This window comes from Protobothrops mucrosquamatus, unplaced genomic scaffold (assembly GCF_001527695.2).
Source record: "Protobothrops mucrosquamatus isolate PMUCROS unplaced genomic scaffold, P.Mucros_1.0 scaffold180, whole genome shotgun sequence".
Lineage (NCBI taxonomy): Eukaryota > Metazoa > Chordata > Lepidosauria > Squamata > Viperidae > Protobothrops > Protobothrops mucrosquamatus.
Genome location: NW_015386539.1, coordinates 1 through 27,496, shown reverse-complemented (window position 1 = coordinate 27,496; position 27,496 = coordinate 1). Strand labels below are relative to the sequence as shown.

Genomic DNA, 27,496 nt, shown 5'->3' with positions numbered 1-27,496 from the left:
TTTGGGATCGTCCCCTTTCTGTCAAGAACCGAAAACAACATAAAAACCAGGCAAGGCGTCAATTGGTCTGTGATGGCCGCCATCTTTCTGTTTTTGACCTCACCCTACAGACCCCCCGTTGGAAAGGCCGAAAAAACCCTACTGTATGGAGGCTGCTGGTCGGGCTGGAGCGAGGGCCGGCGCTGAGCAGGTGGCGGTGCTCAAGGTGGGTGACCATCTGCCGGGTCTCGGCCCACATCTGCTGCAGCTGGTCGTCGGGTGAGCGGGCATCCTAGAAGAAGCCCAACAAAATGGGTCAGGAACCATCCGGGAAAAACTCAGCCCTTGTAAAAAGCGGTCAGTGACAAGGCAAGCCACCAGAAAATAAACTGAGCACAAACCACACTCCCTTCTAGCACTGATGATGTTCCCTAGTTGGGTAAAGAAATGTCTGCAAGAAAACAACCAAGTTCAGAGAGCACGAAGCCCCCCCCCCATAGTCCTCTTCCTTTTCCTCCTCCTCCTTCCTCCCCATCTCCTTCCTCCACTCCACTCCACAAACCCCATCCTCTTCCAGCACTGATGGTGTTACATAGTTGGGTCATGGAAAGTCTGCAGAAAAAGTACCAAGCTCAGAGAGCCCCAAGAACCCCTCGCTGTGTTTTGTTTCGTTGTGGCTGCAAAGAAGCTAGAATTGGGGAAGTCACTGCCAATCATTTTGGGCCAGGTTGGGTGGGATCAACAGCCAGAATATTTTGGGCCTGTTGCTGTGTTTCGACGGCAGATACTTACGCGATGGGTGGGAAGCTGGCAGCAGCCCAAGGTTCCCCGAAAGTCCGAAGGGTGCTCCAGGGCTGAAGGCATCTCAGCAGGCTTCATCTCCTTTGACCTCAGGGTCGATGTGAAACAGGGCGCACCCCAGTCAAAACCGTTCAGGGTCCCGTCCTGGTCACTGTTAAAACAAGAGCAAAAAATCTCACGGTTATTAACTGTTGGGCAAGTTGTTTACGAAGAAAATGAGATATATGCTAGGCTGGGTTGGTGAGCCGCCTCTGGGCACCTCAGTTAAGCCTCGCTTAGCAACGGAAATTCTGGTCAGGACGACCTGTACACACAGGTCCACATATTAAACCCACAAAATAGAGGTGAACCCCAAAGACCCTGAGGCTTAGCTGAAATACAGAACCTTTTCAACTCGGGAGCATCCTGAGGGCTCGGGGATGACTCCCTGCCCCATAAGCCACTGCCATCATTCTCCGCCAGCTTGCGCATCTCGGTCCACTCCTGCTTTGAGAGGCCCTGGTAGAGGCTGGCTTTACGGACGGCGCTGCAGGCCGAGCATCCTGATTCGCAGGCGTGGCTCCCCAGGTGGGGGGGCACGCAGGCTCTTTGCCGAGGGGGGATTCTGGCCGGATCTGGGGAAGCCTCTTTGCAATCCCCGCCGGATTTGTCGAAGAATCTGGGCGCCAGGCAGCCTGAGGACGCTGCGCAGAAGTTTGCTTCAAACCAGTGTTTGTGTCTCGGTAAAGGGGTCACCGTGCTCAGCTCCGACGTCCAAACCGTCTCCCTGGATCTGGACTTTCGGGGAACGTCCAGCTGCGCGGCTGAGCGGTCCTCCATCTCCCCAGCACTCCTGGGACTGCTCGGCGTCGCCTCTTCCCGACGGAGGCATCTGGGATGGCAAAACAGCCCTTCGTGAATGTGCTCCGTCCGCTGCTCTTGCTGCCTGTTCTGGGCTCGGCAGGGGTGGCCGGCCTTTTTCAAAGGACAGTCGGGAAGGTGGACGAAATGCGTGGGAATCTTCCGGCTGACTTCGCCGCAGAGGGAGTCTCGCTCACCGCTGGTCTCGAGGTCCGACAAAACCATCCCTGGGCTGAAAAGAAGAACCTATGTATTATTATTATTATATAATAATAATAATAATAATACTATGCATTATCTGTATTATTTTTTCCCAGCCTGGCTTTGAATTTTTAGGAATCGACTTCAACGCAATTCCCCCCCCCCCCTCCCCAGTCAGCAAAGTTGTGTACCTTCCATCTTGCGATTCCGTCCCGCGTTTCTCTTTGCTTTCTTGGGAACTTTCCAGGTGGAAATGCAGAAACTGCAGGTCCTGTTGCTGCTTCAGGTAGATCTGGCAAGAGAGGACAAAACCAGCCCTCAGCCTTGGAAAAGTGGGGATTTTAATTTCGGGGACCTTTGGCCTAAGAGACTTCCAAGGATGAAAAAGTAATTTTCAGAGAATTCTGTTTACATCCTGACCTGCCTCAAATTGTTCAGTTCCGTGTCCGTCCGAAGCTGTTTCGATTTGGCGGAAAGAAGCAGCTGATCTTTTCGACTCACCCTCTCGGCTGTGGGAAAGGAAGGGGTGGAAGAGCCGAATTTTACTTGAGTAGTTTTGATTCCTATGCTTATCAAATATGTGATTTTTTTTTAAAAATAATCATTCAATTCATCAGGAGCCATTTAGAATTCAAGACTCAGAAACCCTTCAGACTTACCAGTAAGCATTAATTCATGACTTAGATAAACGTTTTCTTGCTTCAGCTGTATAATTTCTTCCCTTTGTGCGCTGTTTTCTTTGGTTTTTTCACTGAGATCCCCTTTAAAAAAAAGAAAGAAACAGCAAACTCCTGAATTTTCTTAGCAATTCTGTTCAGACAAAATTTCTTCCGCTCCGTGGCTGGCTGGAAAATTCTGGGAGTTGAAGTCCACAAGTCTTAAAGCTGCCCAGGCTGCCGTAAATATAATTTACCTTTCAGTCTGTTTGCTTCTAACATCATTTCCTTCAGCCTGAGTTTAAAATTCTGTTTCTCCTCGTTGAAACTCCTTTCTTCCATCTTGGAGGCACACAGAGCACTTTCTAACTTTTTAAATTTGCTGGCAAACTCAGTGATCTGATTGGTTGCTTCAAAGATATCATTATCCTACCGAAACCAAGAAATAAACCGGGTTGTGCATGAGTTTGCTGAAAAGCAAGGAGCTTCTTTCAAAAAACGGTTCATTGGTGGAGAGCTTAAAAGAGCTTCATTCCCTAACTGGGGAATTCTAGGGGTTGAGGTCCACCCATCTTCAAGTTGCTGAGGTTGAGAAACGCTGTTAGAAAGCATCAAATGGATCTGTTTGTGCCTTTTTTAACCTCCCAATGATGGGCAAAAAAAAAATTGCAGGAACATTTCAAGGACCCAAATAAAATACCTTGAGTCTTAAAAGCGTCAGAAGCTCTTGCTCTCTAGCTTGAAGCTGACCCACTTGGTTTGAGAGGTCCATCACGGAGCCAACCAAGGTTTGGTTTTTCTCCTAAGAAAGAGAAAAGAGAGAAGAAGAACAGGATGGAGGTCAACTTGTAGGCGGGGATCTTCTCTGAACTGACCTATCCCATCCTATCAACACAGTGAAGTCACTCTGAGCTTTGCTGATGTCTTTATCTCTGATTTGCAGGACCCCAAAGAGACCGGGCAGCCCACTGACCTCCCAATGGACAAAGCAATAATTTTATTTTGAAAGGAACACTACAAATTTGCACACTGCAAATACAGCAACAATGGGAGGTTCCTGCAAGAGACAAAGATTTAAATGGCCCCCACTTTGCTGGTGCTTCTAAAGGGCCTGAAAATGTGGCTTTTTGCCCAGGCTGAAGATGAGTGGGATGCAAGCTCCCTTCTCTCTTTTTCTTTATTTCCAACTGGGTTTATTTTCTCTGCCTCTTTATTCTTTGTTTCTTTGTTTCACGTTGTATTCTGGATTTAAGAGTTTTGAACCATTTGCAAGCCACCCAGAAAGTCATCGGCATGTACATTTAAATAGTAGGAAATTCAAAATGATAATAGTGGCCTACCTCGAGGGTCTGACATTGAAGAGATGTGTCGGAGGCTTTTTGAGACACTTCTTGCAACTTCTGCTGAGTGTTTTCGAGCGTCGAACTGCAGTCATTCTGCAGGGATCCAAGCAGCTTTAATCTCTGCGTCAGGGTTGTTATCATTTCATTTCTCTTATGTAGCTCATCTGGAGGGGAAATTCAAATCTTGTTAACAGTGGTGAACCCACATTTAATTCATCCTCCATCTCTCCGTTTTAAAATTACAATTCGAAACTCTGCCGCGCCCAAATTATTTATTATTTATCAAATTAATTTGCCACCCCGGCTGTGGTTCGGGCGAGGCTGAGTGGCTTTAAATTAAGCCAGTCAGGAGCAGCCTATTCAATTTGGAATAAATATTGAGAAAAAAATATTTAAACATTGGAAAAAAAAAGAGATGGAGGACACGATTCTCCAAAAGAACACCCACATCCTGGTCTCACTGCCCACTTTCAGATTGTTCTACCTGCCATATTTCTTTGTCCTTAAAACTGCACAGTTCAGGATGAGGGTTTAACACAGTATTGGGAAGCTCTACTATTGTTAGAGAATCTCTTGAAAGGATTCTACACCTAACATAACATTCCAGGATTTCCATGGCGTAGGAGGAATGTCAACAATTGCAGGCCAACATTTCTAGGACAAGACTTTAGGTCAATTGTTGAAATTCCTGCTTGCTGGCTGACAACAAGCAGCTTAGTAAATGTGTGGGGTAAACAGTAATGTGGTGTTTTTCCCCCCAAAAATGCACTTGCATTTAATGTTCTTCCCTAGTGAATCAAATGTAGAACGTTTTCCCTCCATCTGACATTCTAGGTATGTGAAGCCAACAACCACATGGGCCAGAAACCATGGTTTGAAAGTGGCTTTTTTTCTAGAAGGCTGGGGTAGAGCATAAGCCTAGCTTTATGGCTAAGAAACCATCATGTACCTGATGCCGTGACGGACTATTAGCCTAACTTGTTAGTGCTTTTAATCTCCATGAAATCAGACAGAGCCAAACTTTTCACAAACTTGTTAGCCAACACTGGGATTATCCACTTGCAAGCCCCTTTAGCCCCCCCAATGTGCAAATTAACCTTTGTTATAAGTCCCTGGTGTACCTAGGACTATGCCAGTGGAACCATCGGCCTCAGTTTTACGATCTGAAAATGGGAACATCAATGCCTATACAGGCTGAGGTCCTTGACCATCCTAGGCTTTGGGAGACTCACTTTCCAACCTGCTGCTTCGTTCTTCCAGGGTCAGAATTTTCTGACGATTGTCCTCCCAAGCCAAAAATTGCCTGTGATGCACAGCCACCATGCTGTTCAGCTCCTTATCACGATCTTTCAGCTCTGCCAGTAGCAGCTGGAGTTCCTTCCTCAGTTTCTGAACAATGTCGCTCTCTGATTCGGAGGCGAGGTTCTAACAAGGCAGAAAGAGAGACTTAAGGAAGGAGGACTACAGTATTATGATAAATTACATCAGATACCCCTACCCAGTTCTCTAGGCTGATCCGGGCATTGTGAACGGTAACCTATAACGCCAACGTCATTTTCATATTTCACATTTCCCTACCTGGAAGGGACTGGAAAGGCCCAGTGAAGAATTCATCAGGTTTCTGAGATCAGAACAGGGTCAAATAAGCCAACTTCATTTCAGGTGTAGCACAGAGAAACTCTGTTATCCGGGGTTGTTTTAATAGATAGAAATTTTAATTTAGGGTTGATTATAATAGTAGCTCTAATACAAAATGATCTGAAAGAAAATAGAGTAAGGGGGAAAGAGGTAAAAACGGAGGAAATTCCCCGTGTAATACACAGTAATACAACACACATCCAGACCTATTAACCCACCTCTATACGCAAACGCCTATGTTTCTTGTATCATACACAACCACTGATACACACCCATATCCACAGACACTGAACTCACATCAACACACAGAAATCCACCGCCACGTGAAAATACACAATCCTACATTACTTACAGGCCACCCAGAGGCTAATACACACACAGAGACAAACGCCCAGCCGTGTGAACCCACATCTGCACACACAAAGATCCACCAGCCCGTGTAAACAACAACCGCCCCCTCCTCCCAGGTTCCTGGTGCCATACACAAACCCTGACATACACCCAACATAGCCCCAGGCAGGTGATCCCGTGTCTACAGGAGAAACGAGTTCCGGGATACCTGCCGGCCGCCTCCCCCCCCCCCCCCGAGCTCCCCATGGCTGCTCCTTCGGGCGAGGCCAACCTGGCCGGCGCTCACCTGTCCGGCAGCAGCGCGAGGGCTGCGGGGCGGACCGGAGGGAAGACTTCGGAGCCTCAGGTCCGCGCCGGTTCCAGTCTTCGGGAAGTTCCCAGCGCGAGGGGCGGTTGGAGGCTCCGGGATGAGTTTCCTTCGCGTGATTCTCGGCTGCCCCATCGCGGCTGCCTTTCTTCCCCTTCCCCCGCGCCCCCTTTATGCCCCCTCCCAACACACTCCCCGCCGGTCTCTCCCCCCCTTCCCGGGTCTGGAAAGGAGTCTGTTGCTGAAAGATAGAGGAGGTGCAAAAGAGATTTCTTGCAAGACTGAATCACAAAAAAGTAAAAAATAAAAATCTGCTTTTCCGGACCTCACTTTCATCAGTTGCGCTATGTGCTTGTGAAGTCAGCTTTTTTTTTTTTTTTTTTTGCTTGTGAAATTAAACCTTTTTTTTGGCCCAAAGAGGAAAGGGGAACCTCAGTTTCATCCATTGGCTCTGAGAACTTTTCACCCATGGGGGTTTGGCTCAGAGAGGGAAAATCTGCAAGCTTTTAGCCTTCGCCAGAGTCTTAAAGAGGCAGGGTTCTTTGTGCAAGGAAAACCAAAGTCACTTTTATTTCAAGACCAGCCTTGTGGCACATCCCTAGCGGCTATGATCACATATCAGGCCAGGCCTCACTTTCAAGGAAGCTGCCAACTTGGGTTGAAACCTTGAGTTAAGAAAACGAAGGACACACACACAGCAAAGAACAGTAACTTCTTTATTCGATTAAATCTCTATTTCCAGCCAAAGCATGATACTCTCTCTTTCCCCAAGTTTAAACTTTGGCAAAAAAAAAAATGTATCACAGACAAAAAAAATAAAAAGCAGCAAATAGACAACAGTAAAAATGCCACCAAGGGAACATGCCTCTTCAACAGGTCTGACAGGAGGAAAGTCCCACTTGGACTATATTGGCTAGAACCAGGGGTTTGTCCACAAAAGGCAGGAACTTGTTTTCCAAAGCAACTTCACTTCTTTACTTCTCCTAGATCTTCGATACTGTCATCATCCACCTGCAGCACAGAAGGTCAAATGTATTATCACACGAGAAAGGATCCTATGGAAATTAACTGAATACCTTGAATTTGAAAGATTATTTGGGGGTGGGAAGAAGATAAATTCCTTTAATTCCAAGTTGAAAAGCTCTTTTTAACAGAAAGCCACTCAGATGAGCTCTGGTGTATTACCTCGGGCCATTTTTCCTGAATCACTTCGATGATATCATCTGTGAAATCTCCCTGAATAATGATTTCATCTTCTCCGGTGACGGAGGCACCACAGGAAAACTTTTGAGCAAAGAACCTTTGTGCCTCCTTAAGATCTATTTCTGTTTGGAGAAGAGAAAAAGAAAGAAAAGATCAAGACACACTGCTACTCGGTTACCACTATCTAAAGCCAGGGTTTTTCAAAACGGGCCATGTTAAGACAGATGGACTTCAACTCCCAGAATTCCTCAGCTAGCTATGTTACACTGGCTGGGGAATTCTGGGAGTTGAAGTCCACCTGCCTTAACATTGCCCATTTCGACAAACTATGTCCGAAACCACCAATGTCTTTACACAGTGACAGGATTGTGAGCCATCCCAGAATCCCGCCTAGTCAGGTGCGAAACAACCGAGTCAGATTATAGAAGAAAAAGCTCTCTATCCAGACTTGAAGCCCAAAATTGTAGGCCCACATCCAAAGGGGACTCTCGCATCGTTTTTAGAATATAGATTCGCAGCTTTGAAAAACTGGTCCCAGCCCGCTCTCCTTGGCAGCTTGCAAGCTGCTCCAGAGATAAATTTGTCTTTAATACTAGCTGATCTCGACTGAGCCCAGAGACTTCTGTAAAAACGTGGTTTTGCTTCACTCACCAAAAGTCGCAAGACCGCATACTCGTGTGACGTATTTTTTCTTCGCTCGGGGGATTTTTGCTATCGTCACTTTCTGAGGCACCGTTTTTTTCTTCTGTTTTATCTGACCCCTTCCACCTGGCAAGCATGCAGAAAAGGAAAGGGAATAAATAGCTTTTCAAAATCTAGCTTGCCGGATGCAAAAAAGGATTAGCTGACTCTCTCACTGTCTACAAAGTCACCTCAAACTACCTTGAGCAGGGGGGTTGGACTAGAAGGCCTCCAAGGTCCCTTCCAGTCCTATGATTCTATGTTCTCACCACCCCAGCAACAGCTGAGCTCGCCTTGCCCAGCCTGGGGTGCTCCAGATGTGTCTGGAGTTCTAATCCCGGACGATACGGTACCAGAAGAAAAAACTGAGCCATGCATTTATAAAGGAAAAAAAGCTGAATCCAGCTAATCATTGCCTCTCTTTTGTTTTTTCTTTTCTTCCTCTTCACCGATCGTTCCTTGGCCTTCTCCGATGCCAGATTCTTGTTTAGGGCAGTTTTCTGGAATTCAAATATACCCAGTTATTAGGAATATCGGAGTCTTGCAAACAAATAAAGTAAGTGGTTATAGATTTCTTTATGGGGCTTTTTTTAATGAGGCTCCCTTACGATGATCCTACTGAGAGTTATTTCCATTTAGCAAATTAAGCCGACCTATTGGTATTATTTTCTCACAAAATGCAACTTTGGAGTCCTCTTTGAAACCCAGAAAATCCCACTGGATTTAATGCAATGGTTTCCCAGACAAACGAGGATAGGATTAAGAAAGAAATTTCACGCTCAAAAGGTAACAAAGAGTATTTACCTACAGTAAGCTTCGCAAATTCCTTTGGGAAATTCTTCTCTAGCCACTGCCTGCATTTTGCCATGTCAGGCATGTATTCACAATACTGGAGGGGGGAAAAAACAGAGTAAAGTTATTTCTTTAGAATGGCTTCAGGACTTGCATGTAAGGGCAGAGAAAAAAATCATTTTGGGCAAATGCATGTTATAGATCTTTCCACACAGGGAAAGGAGAATCTACTTGATCCTTTTTTATAATAAAAGCTATTTTAGCCATCTTTAGTGAGATCAATGCAACTGTGAATAGGCTGAGCTGGCATAATTCTAACCGTGATTTCCAATTAAATCTTTATACAAGATAAATATTTTTTAAAAGCTCTCTTTTAAAAGCTCTTGCACAAATCAAGCAAAAGCTAAAATGAAAGCAACTCACCTCTGTTGGCAAGGAACAGACTGGGAAAGAAAACAGGAAGAGTTTAAAGCAATGATAATGTTCTTTTGTATAATCCAGTTTTAAAAAAAATCTATTTAAGACAAGGTATCTCAAAATGCATTTATACCACAATACCCAGCAGCCCCAGCCAGCATGGCCGATGAAAAGAGATGCTGGAAGCTGTGATCCGATAATATCAGAAAACCTGCAAGCCTTTTATCCCATGTTTAAGGCTGGCCTTTCTAATTACAATCATGACTTGCATTTTCTTAGTTACAGAACACCATTTTGTAGAATATGCTAACTTATAATGTATTAATTCCTCTCTTTTTTTGTGAATGCCTATTTTCATTTTTAAAATACACAGGAGATATCTGTATTAGTGTTTCTCAACCTCAGCAACTTTAAAGATATGTGGACTTCAACTCCCAGAATTCCCCAGCTAGCTACATTTGCTGAAGTTGAGAAACACTGTTCTAGATAAAGCACTTTCTACTGTCCAAACCTGGATAATCTGCAAGTAGCCTGAACTAGGATAAGTGGAAAGAAAACCCACTGGTAGCTTATGAAGAAGCTGTCTTTTTCACACCTACCTCCACAGTACAGCACCCGAAGGGGATAGTCTGTATCTGGTCTGGCATTACATCTTTGGTCTCCTTGGGAGTCAAGGACCACAGGCTCTGCCGTCTCCATTGCCGTCTCCCCAGTCCAGAAACCAGAGACCTTCAGTTCAAACGCCAAACCTAGAAACAGACAGGCGATTGACCTCCAGGGATCATAAAGGCAGAAAACTTAAAAGCGGCCTATGAATGAGGGCTTGTGAAACTCGTTGCCAATCTGTGTGTTCTGAAATCGTTGTTTGCCAGGTTACTCTACTATTGGTCTACTTCTGCATATGACTTTCCTCCAAGGAAAAATTCGGAGAGAATTGGGGCCACCTTCTCCAACCTGAGGACCCCCCCAGAGTGGAACTTCAGCGACCACAATAGCCAGCCTCTTCCCGGCTGCTGGCAGAGATCCTACATTCTTCTGAAATCCCAACTTCAGGGGACACCAGGACGCTGGGCAAGGTGAGGGATACTCGCAGGTGCGTGACTTTTTTGGGGGGGGAGAGGAGGGAGAATCTGTGCAAATCAGAAAAAAATATTCACAAGCAAATGCTGGTGTCAGAGGAAGGCAGAGGGGAGGCTGATTGTGAAGTACAATCGGGCTTGCTTCATTCTTGGACGGGAGACCCCCCCCAAAGGAAGCCCAAAGCAGTTGCACCCCAATCTAGAAAGTGTGGTCTGCAACACTGCCAAGGAGGAGCCAGGATGCCAAATGGGGGGGGGGGGGCGAGAGCTGGGAAAGGTGCCCAACAACCCCCCCCCGCCAAAGGGCGGCCCAGCCAGACCCCGAGGGAACCCCGCAAAGCCCCCCCCCAGAAAGAGGACCTCCTGGGTGGTTGGGGGGCGTCACGAGATGCCCGAGCCAAGAGCGATGGGATGCCCATCCCGGGCTGGGGAAAGGCGGGGAACCCCGGGTCTCCCCCGAGCGCCCCCTTACCCGCACGGCCCCTCCAGGCGGGTGGCTTGGCCGGACGTCCAGCAGCAGCAGGCAGGCAGGCAGGCAGGCAGCCAGCCAGGTGGGAAATCTCGCGAGAGCGCCGCAGGTCGTGGCGGACTAGAGGGAAAACCTCAGCTGCTCTTCCTCGGCTTTTTCTCCTCTTCCTCCCTGGGAGTCGCTGTGCTCGCGGAAGTGAGCCGCAAACCATAGAGCGACGGGAAGGAAGGGCCGAGGCGGCGGCTACGGGTCGTTCTTTGGATCAAGCGACTTCACATTCGTTGTCGTCTTTTTCCCCCCCTCCTCCCTTATTCCGGGGGCGGCCTTCTTGGCCCGGGGGTGGCCATGCCTCGCTATGCCCAGCTGGTGATGGGGCCTGCGGGGAGCGGGAAGGTGAGTCGGGGGGGGGGCACGCGGCTTTGGCTTGGGGGCTACAAGGTCTCTTGCGTGGGAGGGGGCCATGTTTTTCAAGCTGGGCCACTTGAAGATGGCCAAGGGTGGATCTGGAGACAGTGGAACTATCAGCCACTAGATGGATGGGTGGACTTTAATTCCCAGAATTGCCCAGCTAGCATGTTGAAGTCCACCCACCCATCTAGTGGCTGGTAGTTCCACTGTCTCCAGATCCATCCTTTTTTCCCTTGTGCCTTGATTTCTCTCCTCTTCCAGAGCACCTATTGCTCCATCATGGTCCAGCACTGCGAAGCCCTCAACCGTTCTGTGCAGGTTGTGAACCTCGATCCAGCAGCAGAACACTTCAACTACGATGTCATGGCAGGTAAAGGGGTCTCTGTTTTAAGACTGGGGCTTACCTGGGACCTCCAGTGGACCTGTTGGGTTGAGAAAGAAGCAGCACCTTGGGAATTTATATAGGCTGGGTCCCTCCTCCTCCTCCCCCACCCACCCCTTTATCTTTCAGATATCCGAGAGTTGATTGAAGTGGACGATGTCATGGAAGATGATTCCCTCCGGTTCGGCCCCAACGGCGGCTTAGTTTTTTGCATGGAATATTTTGCGAACAATTTTGATTGGCTGGAAGAATGCCTTGGTCACGTAGAAGACGATTACATCCTGTTCGATTGCCCAGGTAAGCTGAGGAAAGGTGTAGGATACAGTTCCTGGACTCTTGGATGAAGAATGAGGATCTTTGGCACTTGTTTTGTTTGACTTTAGATTAAAAATGGGCTTTAATTCATGCCTTATAGGGGAGATGGACAGCACGATCATTTAATAAGTAAATGAATAAAATTTTGAAGCTGTGGAAATTCAGTGGCTGTAATCTTTCTGGCACTTTATGGCCTTGGAGGTGTGGAAGAAATCCGTAAACTTTAGCACGATAATAAAGCAGAGAGGGAAGATATATCGCATTTTATGAGAGTCAAAGAGTTCATCTCTTTCTGGTTCTTCCAGCACAGACAAATACCCAGTCTAGCATTGTTGATGTCTGATTCTTTCTAGTTTTAAATATCTTCTCTGCAGTGACCTTGAGGTTTTCTTCGGTGGAATTGGAACGAATAAACTTATTTGTTTTTAGGTCAGATTGAACTCTACACTCACTTGCCTGTGATGAAACAATTTGTAGAGAAGCTGCAACAGTGGGAATTTCACGTCTGTGGTGTTTTCCTTGTCGATTCTCAATTCATGGTGGAATCTTTTAAGGTATCTTCCTGATTCAGAGGTGTTGAAAATTGAAACCTCCTGCTGTGGACGGCCAGCGAGATATTATTATTCATTTTGTTTTATCAGTTGTTTCCGTTTGCAGTGACCCTTTTGTGGGTGTTCATTAGATAACATTTTGAGGAATGCGGTAATCACAGACCTTGTGTGATTTTCTTTTTCTGCCCTGTCTCCTTCTGATGATAGTTTATTTCCGGTGCGATGGCAGCTCTCAGTGCCATGGTTTCCTTAGAGATTCCCCAGGTTAATGTCATGTCCAAGATGGATTTGCTGAGCAAGAAAGCGAAAAACGAGATCGAAAAGTATGTGTGAGCGAGGAAGGGCTCCGCTTTGCCTGGGAATTTGGGGGATTTTGACCCTGGGGAGGTTGGTTCAGTCCTGATTTGATCTTCTAGATTTCACTTCTTGCCAGGCATAAAAGAAATTGTGCAATTTTTAAAAAAAGCCCTGAAGAGGCAAAGGGGAAAAAAATGAAACTAACATTGATGCTTTTGTCGGTTTAATGAATCTAGTCAATTTCTTCCAGATATCTGGATCCAGACATGTACTCTTCCCTGGATGATTCGACAGACTTGCTCAAAAGCAGGCGGTTTAAGAAATTAACCAAAGCTATCTGTGGCTTGGTAGGTGGTGGGTGTTTGTTTCGACACGTGGCTCCCTGACCAAAAGTAACAGCGCCCTTATTTGCGGAAAATGGGGAAGTTAGTTCCCAAATCCTGAATAAGAGAAGAAGGATGAGGTTCATAATAGCCGATCCGGTTTCTTCTCTCCAAACGGACTGTCTGTGGTGTGTCCCGTTTAGATCGATGATTACAGCATGGTTCGCTTCCTGCCGCTCGATCGCTCCGACGAGGAGAGCGTCAGCATCGTCCTGCAACATATTGATTTCGCCATTCAGTACGGGGAAGACCTGGAATTTAAGGAGCCAAAGGTGAAGGTGCCAAACCCTTTGGGCAAAAGCCGGCGGCGTCATTTTCCCTAAGGATCCACCGCCAATTCTAGTCCATCTTAGTTCAGTCTGAACTAATAAGACAAATGTGGGTTATATTAATATCCAGAAATTCGGTCTGGATCCCCCCCACACACACACCGCCAGCTAAAAAGAAACGGTGTTGGGATTAGAACTCTCTGCCTGAAAGCTGGGAGGGACACAACTTCTCAAAGTGTAAAGCAGGCAAGGAGGAAGCTTAAATAATTTCTAAAATGAAATGCTGTGTTTTGTACAGGAAACAGAGGAAGACAAATCTTCAGCTTTTGATGAATTCTTCCAGGATCGAGTGGATGAATGAAAGGTTTCGATTTCCTTCAAACGCACCGAAAAAGGTGTTGCGTTTCTCCACGCTGCATTTCAAAACTCACAAACTGTTGGAAGCAATCGAAGAACGGGGCTCTTTGCCCACAAGGGGTTTAACGTGTAAAAATGGATCGCGCCACAGAGTTTTATTTTTGGAAGGTGTTAAGTATGCATTATAAGAAATAAATTATTGTGTTTCGTTTTTCTTCCTCTTGGTGGTTTTCCGAGTGAACGGAAAAGAAACTTCAGGTTTGCTTTGACATTATTTAAAGTACTGTGGTTTGTTTTACTTAGAAAAAAAAAAGGAGGGCCAAAACTCAGACAAGCTTATTATTTTATTGCAATTGTGTGTGGTGTAATCTTTGGGAATGGTATAGGGTTACCTCCCTGAGCAGGGGGTTGGACTTGATGACCTCCAAGGTCCCTTCCAACTTTTTTATTATTATTATTATTATTATTATTATTATTATTATTATTATTATTATTATTATTATTATTATTACTATGCCAATTGCAGTTATATGCAGGATGAAATTCAACAGGTGTAACTTTGACCTCCCAAATTCCCTATTTAGAGACCACTGGAGATCAGGAAAGGGGACCCAAAAACCATTTTCATCCTAACAAAGGAAAAGGACGTCCCCTCAGTTCATGGCCCTTGCTGCTTTTTTAAAAATTGTTTTTATTGTCATTTCTTCGGTTGTGTGTGAGCTACCCAAAGTCGTTGAGAATTCAGGTGGCATATAATTTTAATAAATTAAAATAACAATCCCGTAGTGATACCTTTAATATTATTAAACAATAACACCTGCCTCGCCCAAGTCCTTAGGAAGGACTTGATAAGTGAACAAAAATGACCAAATCCAGTCTGAACATCTGGCTGACTGTGCAGACCAGTCATTGGAAATTGGGTGACATACAAGTTTCATAAATAATAATAATAATTAATATGGCCATCTATCTAAGGCAGGGAGGATGTATTTCAATGGGGAATCTCCCAAAGTCCAAAAAAAATGCCTAATTAAATTTTTACAAAGGTTTCTATGCTCAGTCTGCTCTCCAGCGCTTTAGCATTGCCCGATGTGCTGGCCTTCACTTCCTACAATGCGCCTGCGCCCGCCAAGGCATGCTGGGAGTTGAAGTCCGCCGAGCCTGGGCCGGCTGCGCTGTGTCCTCCGACGCCCCCTGCCGGCCGCGCGCAGCTAGAAGAGGAAGGAAGCGAAGCCGCCTTCGCACAGCGGCTGCTGCCCGGACATCGCCTCGCCCGAAGCCGCGTCCCTGCCCGGAAGAGCCGCCGCCGCCACCGAGATGCCGGTGAGGGGAAGGGGCAGCCGGCCCGAGGGTCGCCTGGAGGGGCTGCCGCTTGCAAGGCGGGCCGGGCAAGCGGGGAGCAAAGGCGGAGGCGTTGCAGGCTGGCTGAGTGGGGGTGGGGGGAGTGAAGGAAGCTGGAAGGATGATGGGCACAAAAGTTAACACAAAGCTGAGTGTGTCTTTTGGTGTGTGGTTGTGCATGGGTGGGGCTTGCCTGCTCACCAGGCCTGAGGTGGGGAAGCAGGAAGTGCATTGCTGAACATGGGTGTCATTGTGCATGTGGGGATGGGTCTTGCCTGCTCTCCCACCCACCCCTTTCAGCCCTGCGGGAAAAGAACCCCGTCCTGTTTCGCTGCCCACCCTGGGCGTTGGGGATGAGTGGGTGGTTATTCCCTCAGGCCAGGTTGGAACTGGTGGGCCGTAGGTTGCAGACCCTCCTTGACGATTCTAGTTGCTTTCATGCTCTCCAGGCAGATCTGGGGGTGGCATCTTCTGAACGTTTCTAAGGAGAAAGCCACCCACGGTTTTGCCCAGGCATGGTCCTCCTTCACTGTCAATCAACCCCCCACCACCCTTCTTTTCCCTCACAGGCCTATCACTCCACTTTGATGGACCCCGACACCAAACTCGTGGGGAACATGGCTCTGTTTCCGATCAGGAGTCAGTTCAAAGGACCAGCTCCTCGTGAAAGTAAGTCCCCTTCGGGGCGGATCTCCTCTGCCTTGTCCTCGCCTCCCAACACTGGATTACTCAGCTTAGGAACTTTAATGCGGGTGGGCTTCAACTCCCAGAATTCCCCAGCCGACTATCCAATTGATTGAAAAATCCTTGGTTCTTTGAGAGAATATTTGGAGATATACTTTGGATTTTTGCACCCACTCCTGTTGGTTAGTGCCATTATTATAACACTAGATGTTGTCATTGTGCTGCTGTTAATCCTCTGGGGTTTTTGTGCGGCACAGAAGTGTTAGTAATCAATAAATGAACGTATCCTGCTACAACAGCTTCCTTGGGGGGAGACGTTTGTGGGTGGTTTTTTTAGGAAATTTCCTTTCTTTCGTGATGACTCCAAAGACATTGTGTTTCCCTCTTTCTTACCAGCGAAAGATACGGACATAATTGATGAAGCCATCTACTACTTCAAAGCCAATGTGTTCTTTAAAAATTATGAAATCAAGGTAAGGGGAAGTGGACTTAAAAATGACCCCTCAAGTCTCTTAGTGACAGATTAAATAGAAAAATAAAATCAATGGCTAGAGTTCCTTTTTGAGAGGGGAAAATAGCCGGCTTGATATTCCATCTTAAATTCTTTCTTTCTTGCAGAATGAGGCTGACAGAACCTTGATCTACATCACTCTCTATATTTCGGAGTGTTTGAAAAAGTTACAGAAGGTAAGGGGGGGCTGGAGGTTTTGCGGTGCTTTAAAATAAAAAGCAGTGCCTTTTTTAAGTAAAAAAAATAAAATAAACTCAAAAATCCAAATAAATAAAATGTAATACGAACTGTAAGATGACTGTGACATTTTCTCCTTTTCTAAAACAGACCCTGCCACTAAAAAAATAAATTAAAAGCTTATTTCAGAGAGAAACGGACTTAAATTGGTTTTTGTTTTTATTTTCATTTTGTATTTTATTTTCAGTGCAATTCCAAAGGCCAGGGGGAAAAAGAAATGTATACTTTGGGGATCACCAATTTCCCGATGCCTGGAGAACCGGGATTCCCACTGAACGCTCTTTACGCCAGACCCAGCAGTAAACAGGAAGAAGGTAAGCAGGTTGGAAAAAAGGGAAAATTGCAAGCTATTGTACTCAATCTCATTCACAAACATGGCTAGTTAGATATAAGAACACCTGAGTTTTGTGCAGCTCACTTCTGTGTATAGCAGTGGAATAATATGCAACCCAGCCATGGTTTCCTGGAACTGCTTTTTCCATGTCACTGAAAATTAAGATTTAGTTAGACATTTTTCCATTCCTACTGACAAAGGAATGCTGAGTTTATTTTATTCAATTGGATGATTCATCCATTTATCAAGTACCCATGTCAGCTCAGTTGCCCTGCATTTGAGCCACAATTTAAACATCCATTCAAAAGTCTATCAAAAGTATGGCTGGCTGGTTTAAATCCGTCCATTAGAAAGGGTCTTATCTTGCTTTAAAATGGGCTCACATAAGAGAGGAAAAGCCAGATCTTTTGGAAAAAAAATAGTTTCTAGAAAAGCTGGTGGTTTGGGAGAAAGGGGAGAATCTTAAGCTTTAATTCTTTAACTTGCAAATGCTGTAATCGGATGAGGGTGCTCTTCTTTCAGAGGTTATGCGAGGGTATTTGCAGCAACTGAGGCAAGAAACCGGCTTGAGGCTTTGCGAAAAGGTCTTTGATCCCCAGAGTGACAAACCCAGCAAGGTGAGAAGCTCTTCCTGTTTATGCTTAAGAAAAGAACAGAAAAATAGTTGAAATATTGGGTATATTTCAAGACCGTATCAATCTAAGATTGCTCATTGAAAGTGGGTCTCAGGTCTTGAAAATGGGTTTAAGTGACTGTTGTGGTTTCTGGTGACAACTGCCTTTCTGTTACTATTTTTTTTTCTTTTTCTCTCCTAGTGGTGGACCTGTTTTGTGAAAAGGCAATTCATGAACAAAAGCCTATCAGGACCAGGACAGTGACGGCAGCGGCTGGATCTTTGGTTATAAGCGCTCTGTTCCCAGGGATAGTCAGATAATATTGCTTCTAATATAAGTTTTCTACTGAAAGAGAAAAGGTGTTTCTGGATGCAAGGCCACTGATGGGAGGAAGGGCGGAGCTTAAAAAAATCATGTGCAATGTTTGTCAAGCTTGATAATAATAATAAAAGTTCTTTCTAATGGTGTTTTATCTGTATTTGCTCTGAGGCTGTCCAGCTTGAATTCGGAAGAGCTTAGCTATTATTCGTAATGGCTGGGAATTACGAGAGACGCTCAGAAGGCATTGAGTAGGAAAGACTGTTGGGAACTTTTAATATATTTGCAGGGTACATCTGCTCCGAAGTTTAAGTCCCATGCAAGCAGTGCAGGGCAAGAAAGGAGCAGATCCACAATTGCATAGCACAAAGCCATTCTTTCCAAGAAAACATGCATAAAGATTCAGTCTGTGTGAGTTGGGGGTCCATTAATCTATTAAATGCATAAATAAATAAAAGCTCTGTTGCTGTAGCAATAAATAGCCTGTTGCTATAAGGAGCAAAATGTTCTAGCTCTCTCTCATCCTTATTTATTTTCAAATAAATACTTCTTGCCAAGGATCTGGTACGACCCAACACTGCCTATCTACAAATATAGAGGGTGAAGGGCTTTGCGCTACAGTGCTGAGGGCGCCCGGTTGGCGAAGGAAGTGGGTTCTCTTCCGCGCATGCTCAGAAGGTACCGGTCTCCCGTTTGCAAGCTGTCTAGCTCAGTGCCTGTTGTAAACCTTTCCCAAATTAGAGAAACGATAAAGACTGTACACTGATATATATATACGTTCTAGAAGAGGAGAGTAAATCCGCGGAGCGGTGGCGCTTTTCCTTCTGGAAAAAGCGGCTGTTTTTTTGGTGTTTTTTTGGTGTTTTTTTCTGACAGGCGTGAGTTAGACAACCCCAACGAGGGGGCGTGGCGGCCGGCGTCATGGCCGCCCTCCGCGCGAGGACCCGGCGAAGAGGCGCCATTTTAGAGTCTTGTCGCCGCCGCCGCCGCTTCGCTTCTCCGCCGCCATGAGCGTCGTGGACCATGTACGGGAGATGGCGGCCGCCGGGCTCCACTCCAACGTGCGGCTGCTCAGCGGCCTCCTGCTCACCATGAGCGGCAACAACCCGTGAGTGAGGCGGCGCCCCGGAAGCGAAGCAGGGCAAGCGGGGAAAGGAGGCCACGCAGCGATCGGCAGGAGACCGCAGCCCACAGTCTCCTCTTCACTAGGGCTGGGGATGATGGGCTCCTCAGTGCTCCTCAGCCTTGGCAGCTTGAAGATGGGGAGGAACTACAACTCCCAGAATTCCTGGCTGGGGGATTCTGAGAGTTGTAGTTTCCCCATCTTCAAACTGCCAAGGTTGAGAAGCACTGCTCTAGACTCTATGGGAGGCTGGCTCAGGAGGATGGGATAGGGAATCTAGGCACGGAGGGTACCAAATCTGGCCAGAAGGTGGGTGTTGGGGCTGGGGATGATGGGAGTTGTAGCTGAAGGAAGCTGGGTGGGGGAAACCTGACCTTGCCAATGTTTGCGGTAGGGTTTGCCTCCCAGAGGCTGGTCCTGCTGTATTTTCTCTGAGTTTGGCCTACCTTGCAGGGTGGGTGTGCAGGGGAAGGCTGACTCTGACTCTGACTCCAGGTCCCTCTGGTCTCTCTTGCAGGGAGCTGTTCTCCCCCTCGCAGAAGTACCAGCTGCTGGTTCACCACGCGGACTCCCTGTTCCACGATAAGGAGTACCGCAATGCCGTCAGCAAGTACACCATGGCCCTGCAGCAGAAGAAGGCCTTGAGCAAGACCTCCAAAGTCCGGCCCTCCCCCGGCAGCGCAGCCTCCACTCCCCAGAGCCAGGTGGGTGCAGGGCCCACCAGCCTGGTTCTAATCATGATTACTTAGGAGGTTGACCCCCTTCCTACACTTATAATAAGAGCTGGAAGGGACCTTGGAGGTCTTCTAGTCCAACCCCCTACTCAAGCAGGAGACCCTTTAAACAGAGGGCAAATCTTGATGCTGCAAACCATTAAACACACCCCTGTTTTTTTTCTAGTGTCTGCCTTCTGAAATCGAAGTGAAATACAAAATGGCCGAGTGCTACACCATGTTAAAGCAAGACAAAGACGCCATTGCCGTCCTGGATGGCATCCCTTCCAGGCAGAGGACGCCCAAGGTAAGTTCCTCTCCATGGATTGAACCCGGGAAAGATTTTTTTTCCTGATGCCTGAGATGCTCACACTCCAGGGCTTCTGGTCGAGAGTTTTGCTGCAGTTGCTCCTTCGCCTGTCTGTTGCAGATCAACATGATGCTGGCCAGCCTGTACAAGAAGACGGGCCAAGAACGTTCCTCGGTGACCAGTTACAAGGAGGTTTTGAGGCAGTGCCCGCTGGCTCTCGATGCCATTCTAGGTAGCTCCCCCCCATTGCTTGTCGCTGTTGGCAAGGAGTAAAGTTGGCTAGTTTGACATCAAGGTCTGGCCGAGTGTCAACATTTTCAGGGAAAGGATGCTGGAAGGCTTCCAAGTGAGCGTAATGTACTTGTGCCTTTTCAGCGATCTTACTCTCTTTGGAGATAAGGAGATTAAGTGCAGGAATGGTAGGAAACTACTTTGGTAGTTCAGTTTTACCAAAACTGAATTATTTTGGTTGAAATGTCCTTGGTCTGTTCCTGCCATGCTGGGCTTCAGCTCCCGTTAAACTCTCAAACCTGGTCTGATTGCGTTCAGCCTGCTTTTGTCAGCCTGGAAATTATAATAAGAGTCTGTCCTCATCTAGGCTTGTTGTCGCTCTCGGTGAAGGGTGCAGAAGTGGCTTCCTTGACCATGAACGTAATTCAGAGCATCCCGAATCTGGATTGGCTTTCGGTGTGGATCAAAGCGTACGCGTTTGTGCACACGGGCGATAACACCAGAGCAATCAACACAATCTGGTGAGCATTCCCATGGAGAGGCACCGTTGCTGGTGGTTTAATCTGATTGGCTCGGAGAAGTTCTGGGAGCCAAAATGCAAACTATAAAATCTAGAATGCATTTTACCTTTTTCCAGATTACAGAATGTCCCTGCATTCGTTATAGACGCGTACTCCAGAATAGTGTTTTACAGCAAATTCTGATTTTTCCATTTCTGTTTTTCCCCAAAAGCTCCCTGGAGAAAAAGTCACTCCTGAGAGACAATGTGGATATATTGGGCAGTTTAGCAGACCTGTACTTCAGAGCCGGGGATAACAAGAACGCCATTCTAAAATTTGAACAGGCCCAAATGTTGGATCCCTATTTAATAAAAGGTAAGTCTCCAGAAAATAGGGACAACTATTTGAATCCTTCATTCAATTTGCAATTTCAAGCCTTAGAAATCAGCCACTCTTAAATTCCTGGGTCTTGCTTCCCAGGAAAGATTGCTGCTATAATAAAACAGAAATACTAGATTTATAGTGACAGTGAAGATGAAAGAAGAATTAGAGCAAATTCATGATGCTTCATAAAATTAGGCAAATGGTTAAATTTGAGTTGTTAATTGGTCAAAAAAAATGTACAGTTGAACACTGATAACATTAGCAGCAAGGGGAACTCTTTGCACCACTACTGCACAAAACATTAAAGGCTTTTTACATTTTGTGTTGGGCAAGAATACTCAGGGATAATGAATAGGATTAAAATACGAATTTTAATGTTTTCCATTTAAAAACTAAATTACGATAAAAGAGATTTCCAGTTTTATAGTTTTGCAAATTGACGTACCAATGAAGGGGCTCTCCTAACCCTTTGCCGGCATTTCCAGATATATGTTTGGGGGGGGGAGAGATAATCTTAGCCATATTTAAGCACCTTCGTTGTAAGAGATGGATGGATTTGGATCCTGGGATCTCTCCAGATTAAATAGGGTGTTTTTTTTAGTAGTTTTCTTGTTCTTTTGAAGTTTATTTTTCTTTCCTTTGTGTTTCCTAGGAATGGACGTCTATGGCTACTTACTGGCTCGGGAGGGTCGCCTGGAGGACGTGGAAAACCTCGGATGCCGGCTGTTCAACATCTCTGACCAACATGCAGAGCCCTGGGTGGTCTCAGGGTAACAGCCTCCGTTCCCCTCCTTTCCCCAAAGTGTTCAGAATCCATCCGAGCTCCGTCTTGAGGGCTGCCTCTTCCTCCTTCCCACAGCTGCCACAGCTTCTACAGCAAGCGCTACTCTCGGGCCTTGTACCTGGGGGCCAAAGCCATCCAGCTGAACAGCAACAGCGTGCAGGCCCTGCTGTTGAAAGGGGCCGCCCTGCGGAACATGGGCAGAGTGCAAGAGGCCATCATCCACTTCCGCGAAGCCATCCGGCTGGCCCCGTGCCGGCTGGACTGCTACGAAGGTGAGCGACAGCGCGGGGCGAATATTTTGACAGCCTGAACATCCCCAGCGGCTGGGAACTGAGGCTCTCGGTTTCCTTTTGGGGCACCTCTGATCTTCTGGGCAGAGATTGGGGGGCATCTCTGGAGGTTTCTGGGGATTCTCAATCGTCCAAGTCATGGTTGTCTCAAAGCTGCTTTTCAAAGGGCAACTGGACTTCCTTGGGGTTTTTTCCCCTTGGAAACGTTTCGCTTCTCATCCCAGAAACTTCTTCAAGAACTGAAGAAGCTTCTTGGATGAGGAGCAAAACATTTTCAAGGGAAAAAAACCTTCAAGGAAGTTCAGTTGCCTTTTGGAAACATCTTTGAGACCCCTCTGAAGCTTGGAGCTTTCTACTCCTTGTGCTGAACTTGGCCACGGCTTTGTTTCTGAGCCGAGGAACCCTCCTTTCCTCTTTGCTGCTTCTCCATCGGCCTCTTTTGCCCTTCAGGCCTCATCGAATGCTACCTGGCCTCCAACGGCCTCCGCGAGGCCACCGTGATGGCCAACAACGTCTACAAGACCCTGGGAGCCAACGCTCAGACGCTGACGCTCCTGGCCACCGTTTGTCTGGAGGACCCCGTGGCCCAGGAGAAAGCCAAGACCTTGCTGGACAAGGCCCTGATGCAACGTCCGGATTACATCAAAGCTGTGGTCAAGAAGGCCGAGCTGCTCAGTGAGTCGGCTTCCCCCTCTCAGGCACTGAACGGGTGAAATCCAGCCCGTTTAAGGGAGCCGGACCATTTTTGGAAGGGGAAGGGAGCAGATCTGCAGAAGCAGAAATTTGCATTGAGGTTTTCTTGTTGGTTGGTCTTTATTATATTTATAAATAACTCGAGCACATACAATACTCCTTCCTCCTCCTGTCTTCCCCATAACAATAGGTTAGTTAGCTAGTGAGGTAGGTTGGTCTGGGAAAGAGGGACTGGCCCAAAGTCACCTAGCCAGCTTTCATGGCTAAGTCAGAACTAAAACTCATTGTCTCCTGGTGACTGGCCCAAAGTCACCCAGCAAATTCTCATGCCTAAGTTAGAACTAGAACTCACCGTCGTCTGGTGATTGGCCCAAAGTCACCCAACTGGCTTTCACGGCAAAATCAGGACTTGAACTCTCCGTCTCTTTGCTTTCCAGTCTGGTGTTTTAACCCCCCAGATCAAACTGGCTCTTACAAATGGCTGCTTTCACGTTCCTTTCCCAACAGGCCGAGAACAGAAGTACGATGACGGGATCGCTCTGCTCCGCAACGCCTTGGCCAACCAGAGCGACTGCATCCTGCATCGGATGTTGGGGGATTTCCTAGTGGCAGTCAATGAATATCAGGAAGCCATGGACCAGTACAGCATCGCCTTAAGGTAACCTTTCCAGACCCCGGCAGTTTCTGCCTCATTCTCTTCCTCCTCCGCTCTCCCTTAGGCTGTTCTGTGTCTCTCTTTCTCACGGCCACCCCTGCAGAAAGGCCTCAACCTCTTAAAAATGGTGTCTGGTGCCTTCCTTGTTCCCAGTTAAAGTAGAATAGTCTTTGACTTACGATCACCATTTGAAAAAACTCACACTTGTCATAAATTCCTTTGGGGGTTCAGTTCAGCCCCTTGTCCAGATTCTCCTTTCAGAGAGACTGATTCACTTGGATTAATAATAATCACAGCTATTTTTTTTTTCAACTTGAACTTAAAACACTTCCATTTTTAATAGGGTAGAAATTGAAACCCTCAAAGGTTTCTTTCTGCATTTGAACCTCCCAGCACATCCCCCCTCCCCAAACAATCCGTCAAGGGTGCCTTGAGAAGAGGGCAGGCCAGGCCAGTGGTCCTCAAGGCCCTGATCTTTCTGTCTCCCCTCCCCCCCTCCAGTTTGGATCCCAATGATCAGAAGTCGCTGGAAGGCATGCAGAAGATGGAGAAAGAAGAAAGCCCCACTGACGCGACCCAGGAAGAGGATGTGGACGACATGGAGGGCAGCGGAGAGGAAGGGGACCTTGAAGGCAGTGACAGTGAGGCGGCCCTGTGGGTCGATCAGGAGCAGTGGTTCCGTGGGCAGTGAGGCAGCCGTGGACGCACGAGGCGGCGCTTGACGTACAGGGGGAGATTGGTGTCCTCATCTTTCTTGGCAAGGACAGGATTGAGGGCCAGGCTGAGGACCAGAACCATTAAAAAAGAAGAATCTTCTGTTTCTACATCATGCTTGTCAGGCTATTTATTGACTGCAAAAGCCAGGCGACTTGTGTTTTGGGGGTTTTTTGGGGGGGAGCAAAGAGACTCCGGGCTCCAGTTGTAATTTTGAATCCTTTCTAAAGTTAGATCCTTCAAAGAAACCCTAAGCCTTTTTCCAAACATGCCTTGCAAATCGTTGCTGAAGTAATTACGCTTTATCCCCAGTGGTGTGTGAGGTGGGCTGCTTTCCTCTCCTTTTGTGGAAGAGGCCTTTATTCTGAGCCTTTAAGAGGCCCAGACGCCTCCAGGAACTGGCAGGAGGGGTTTTTTTGGGGGGGGAGCTTTTCCCAGCGTTTCTCCCCCAACTTCTGAGTTTTGAGTGCAGTGTTTAGCGTGCATGTTTTTGAAACGGAAGTGTGCTGCTTCAGGATACTAACTGACAGACAGCTGTCGAAAGTATATCTGGAGAATTCAGTCCTTTTTACAAAGCGTAATGCGTGAGTGACTTTCCTTTGGAATCCTGCCGTGGATATCAAATGTAGCGAGATGGACCACTTGGCAAGAACAGACGAGCCAAAGCATAATCCCAATTAGTCTTGATTAAGCTTCGTCTCTTCTCTAGAAAAATGATTATTAAAAATGCTTTTTCTCTTGATTTTTCTGCTTCAAACTCTGCTTTGGCTCCCATTCAATGACTCAGCTTGGCAACAGGTTATGCTGGGCCCGACCCGTCGCTCTGGTGTGAATGAACTTTATTTCTTGGTTATATGTTTGGGGGGGTACTTCTCACATGTAGCATTGTTGTAATATTTCACCATTTCTTGGGAATAAATGTGTACTGTTTTGTTAAAATAAACTTCGTCCATTTTGGTAACTCAACCTGTCTCGTTATTGGAATGCCCATAAAAGTGTTTATTATCCATTTTCCTCTTTTAAATAGATTTTTATTTACCTCTACAAGCTTACCTTATTCAGTTCTTTAATGTTTATTTCTTCCTGTTGAACACAAATAAGAATGAAAACACCCTAAAAGGTTGATGATTCAAGGGGGCGATCCTCCTTTCACTTATATATTTTTAAATCATATTCCTGGTTCCGCACTCCAGTTAAGTCAAGGGTGCACTGTTTATTTTCATTTTTAACATCTCTAAAGAGACAGAGACACAGAAAGCCACCCTATGTATCAATAATTGCTGAATTAAAAGTGGGGACATACTTCTGTATGCCAACCTGGGTACCTGAAGCTTCTCTCTTCACCAAAGTTCTCAGGTGCTCTGAAAATCTACTCCAGAGAAGTATCCTGAGAACCTTTTTAAAAAGTTTGGGGATTTTTCTTCACTGCCACTGGAAGCTTTGGGGGCATCGTTCCCTCTTCCCCAGATGTGGGCACCCCCATCTTCCACTTTGCTGCACTTTTTAATACTCGCTAGTGGGAGGTGTAGAAAATATAATTCAATCTACTGGAGGGGGGGGACTGAAGAGATTTACTCAATTCAAATCAAATTATTCCTAACAGTCCAAATGAACTAAACAGAGGTCTGAACTGACCAACTATGAACTAAAACCACTAAATGTTGTTACATGAGATCTGTCTTCTCATCTCACCACATGTGCACCCCCAAAAAATACTTTTTAAGAATTTCAGGTTAGAGACAAGTCAAACCAGAGTGTGCCTTCTTAGGTCAGTACTGGTGAGTGTCATGTACAGATTGTGTCAATTCAGGGTATCTTGTAGGCCAATTTGATAACAAAACAGCTTGATCTCATTTAACCTGATGGATTAGTCCATTTAATTTTTTTGGGGGTGTGTGTGTTATAATCCTTATCCCCAAATATGAGAGATTTGTCCTGCCCTAGGGCAATGTTTTCAGCGTGCTTCTGTGGGAATGGGTCTCTGCAGATATTGCTGCTTTATTTGCATATTAAGAGCAATACCCTACTGAACAAGGAAGCAGAAATCAAGATTTTGCAAATTGAAGTAAATAATGTAACCTTTACTGTGGAGGCTGTACCGGTAGCAAGTGGGAGGGTCAAGCCTGCCCTCTTATGGACACCTTTCATCAACCCCTGATCAAGAATTCTAGGGACTTATGATTCCTACAACTCGGTGCTTTTTTCCTAGGGGCACTCAGTGTACACCTTTGATTAAGGAATATACACAATAAGCAAACACCCGTAAAACTGAGTCAGAGCAGCAAGGTCTGCCCTCTTGTGGCCAGTGTGTGCTGTGACATTTGGCAAAGAAGCCCTGGAGTGGCTTATTTTTATTCTTTCATTTCCTTCCTTTGATGAAAGCTCAAAGCAGCCACAGAAGAGGCTGTCAGGAATATAAAAGATAATTCCAGGAGCTAAAATTTCATTTCTAATAGGACACGGAGGATGGCAAAACAGGGAATGCTGCCCTCCTGTGGCCAGATCGGTCCATGGCATCTTTTTCCTAAGGTACAGCAGAAAAGGTTACTGGAGAGAGAGAGAGAGAGAGAGAGAGAGAGAGAGAGAGAGAGAGAGAGAATAATTTTATGAAAAGTACAACAATAATTTCATTGGAAGTTTATTTTGGTAGAACAGGACATTTCTGAATACACCAAAACCCCAAATCCTTACAAAAGATGATCCCCGGTGACTTCAGCGAACAGCAGAAGCACAAGGTGCCCAACAGGTCCAAGCTCCTCACTGCAGGATCACAAATATAGTTGAAAATAGTTCCTAATACTTTATTGTTTTAAAGCATCACATCTTCTAAGCATAACCCAGCTGCAACAGTTTGTACAATTCAAAACATAATACAGTCCCTAAAGACAAAATACATAAAAATATCATCCAATATTTTAAGGATAAAAAGTCACATTTTTTTAATTGTAAAAGTTACAAAAGCAATGATACAATACCATGGTGGGTTAAATAGATCACTAATTTAAAATGACATTTTTGATAAAAAGGTGAGTTGTAAAAGAAACAACAGTTGTCATCAAAAGATTTCTCTCAGAAGAAAGAAAACGCAACTTCAGTGTTCAAATACATGAATATCACAACAGGTATCTCTTGGTGAAGAGATGGTGATAAGAACAGATACATAAAGGGTACATAAAAACAAGCAAAAGATAAAATATTGTATCTTGTCTACCATAAACATAAAATATTGTATCTTGTCTACCATAAACAACTACTTAACAACAGTAAATCAGGAGTAAAAGAGCTTTATTACAAAAAATACACGTCAAACAGAATGTTACCAAGTCTGAATCCCATTTAGA

The 27,496-nt window shown here is 46.0% G+C and overlaps 5 protein-coding genes across 5 annotated transcripts; 3 read left to right on the top strand and 2 right to left on the bottom strand.

Moving 5' to 3' along the window:
- Positions 1-58: 58 nt before the first annotated feature.
- CCDC62 (coiled-coil domain containing 62) lies at positions 59-5,458 on the bottom strand. The gene is made up of 11 exons (XM_029283667.1): positions 5,399-5,458; positions 5,053-5,245; positions 3,818-3,984; positions 3,178-3,279; positions 2,735-2,906; positions 2,481-2,582; positions 2,242-2,330; positions 2,013-2,113; positions 1,166-1,852; positions 772-931; positions 59-271 (listed from the first exon to the last, which is right to left on the bottom strand). Exons 1-11 carry the CDS (start codon positions 5,432-5,434, stop codon positions 59-61), a joined length of 2,022 nt encoding a protein of 673 aa, XP_029139500.1. The 5' UTR covers positions 5,435-5,458.
- A 1,360-nt stretch (positions 5,459-6,818) lies between these two features.
- Positions 6,819-10,815, bottom strand: DENR (density regulated re-initiation and release factor). Its single transcript, XM_015813652.1, has 8 exons — positions 10,761-10,815; positions 9,809-9,958; positions 9,216-9,235; positions 8,805-8,889; positions 8,417-8,500; positions 7,971-8,087; positions 7,302-7,441; positions 6,819-7,127 (listed from the first exon to the last, which is right to left on the bottom strand). Exons 2-8 carry the CDS (start codon positions 9,906-9,908, stop codon positions 7,083-7,085), a joined length of 591 nt encoding a protein of 196 aa, XP_015669138.1. The 5' UTR covers positions 9,909-9,958; positions 10,761-10,815; the 3' UTR covers positions 6,819-7,082.
- Positions 10,816-10,995: 180 nt separating this feature from the next.
- Positions 10,996-13,915, top strand: GPN3 (GPN-loop GTPase 3). Its single transcript, XM_015813651.1, has 8 exons — positions 10,996-11,150; positions 11,427-11,535; positions 11,677-11,844; positions 12,292-12,416; positions 12,621-12,736; positions 12,961-13,057; positions 13,237-13,365; positions 13,661-13,915. Exons 1-8 carry the CDS (start codon positions 11,103-11,105, stop codon positions 13,721-13,723), a joined length of 855 nt encoding a protein of 284 aa, XP_015669137.1. The 5' UTR covers positions 10,996-11,102; the 3' UTR covers positions 13,724-13,915.
- Positions 13,916-14,927: 1,012 nt separating this feature from the next.
- Positions 14,928-17,918, top strand: ARPC3 (actin related protein 2/3 complex subunit 3). The gene is made up of 7 exons (XM_015813650.1): positions 14,928-15,042; positions 15,630-15,729; positions 16,141-16,217; positions 16,363-16,431; positions 16,680-16,806; positions 17,349-17,443; positions 17,642-17,918. Exons 1-7 carry the CDS (start codon positions 15,037-15,039, stop codon positions 17,702-17,704), a joined length of 537 nt encoding a protein of 178 aa, XP_015669136.1. The 5' UTR covers positions 14,928-15,036; the 3' UTR covers positions 17,705-17,918.
- An 834-nt stretch (positions 17,919-18,752) lies between these two features.
- On the top strand, positions 18,753-24,246 carry ANAPC7 (anaphase promoting complex subunit 7). Its single transcript, XM_015813633.1, has 11 exons — positions 18,753-18,866; positions 19,399-19,585; positions 19,782-19,901; positions 20,025-20,136; positions 20,503-20,656; positions 20,868-21,010; positions 21,672-21,789; positions 21,879-22,075; positions 22,544-22,768; positions 23,294-23,444; positions 23,943-24,246. Exons 1-11 carry the CDS (start codon positions 18,766-18,768, stop codon positions 24,130-24,132), a joined length of 1,698 nt encoding a protein of 565 aa, XP_015669119.1. The 5' UTR covers positions 18,753-18,765; the 3' UTR covers positions 24,133-24,246.
- The last annotated feature ends 3,250 nt before the right edge of the window (positions 24,247-27,496 follow it).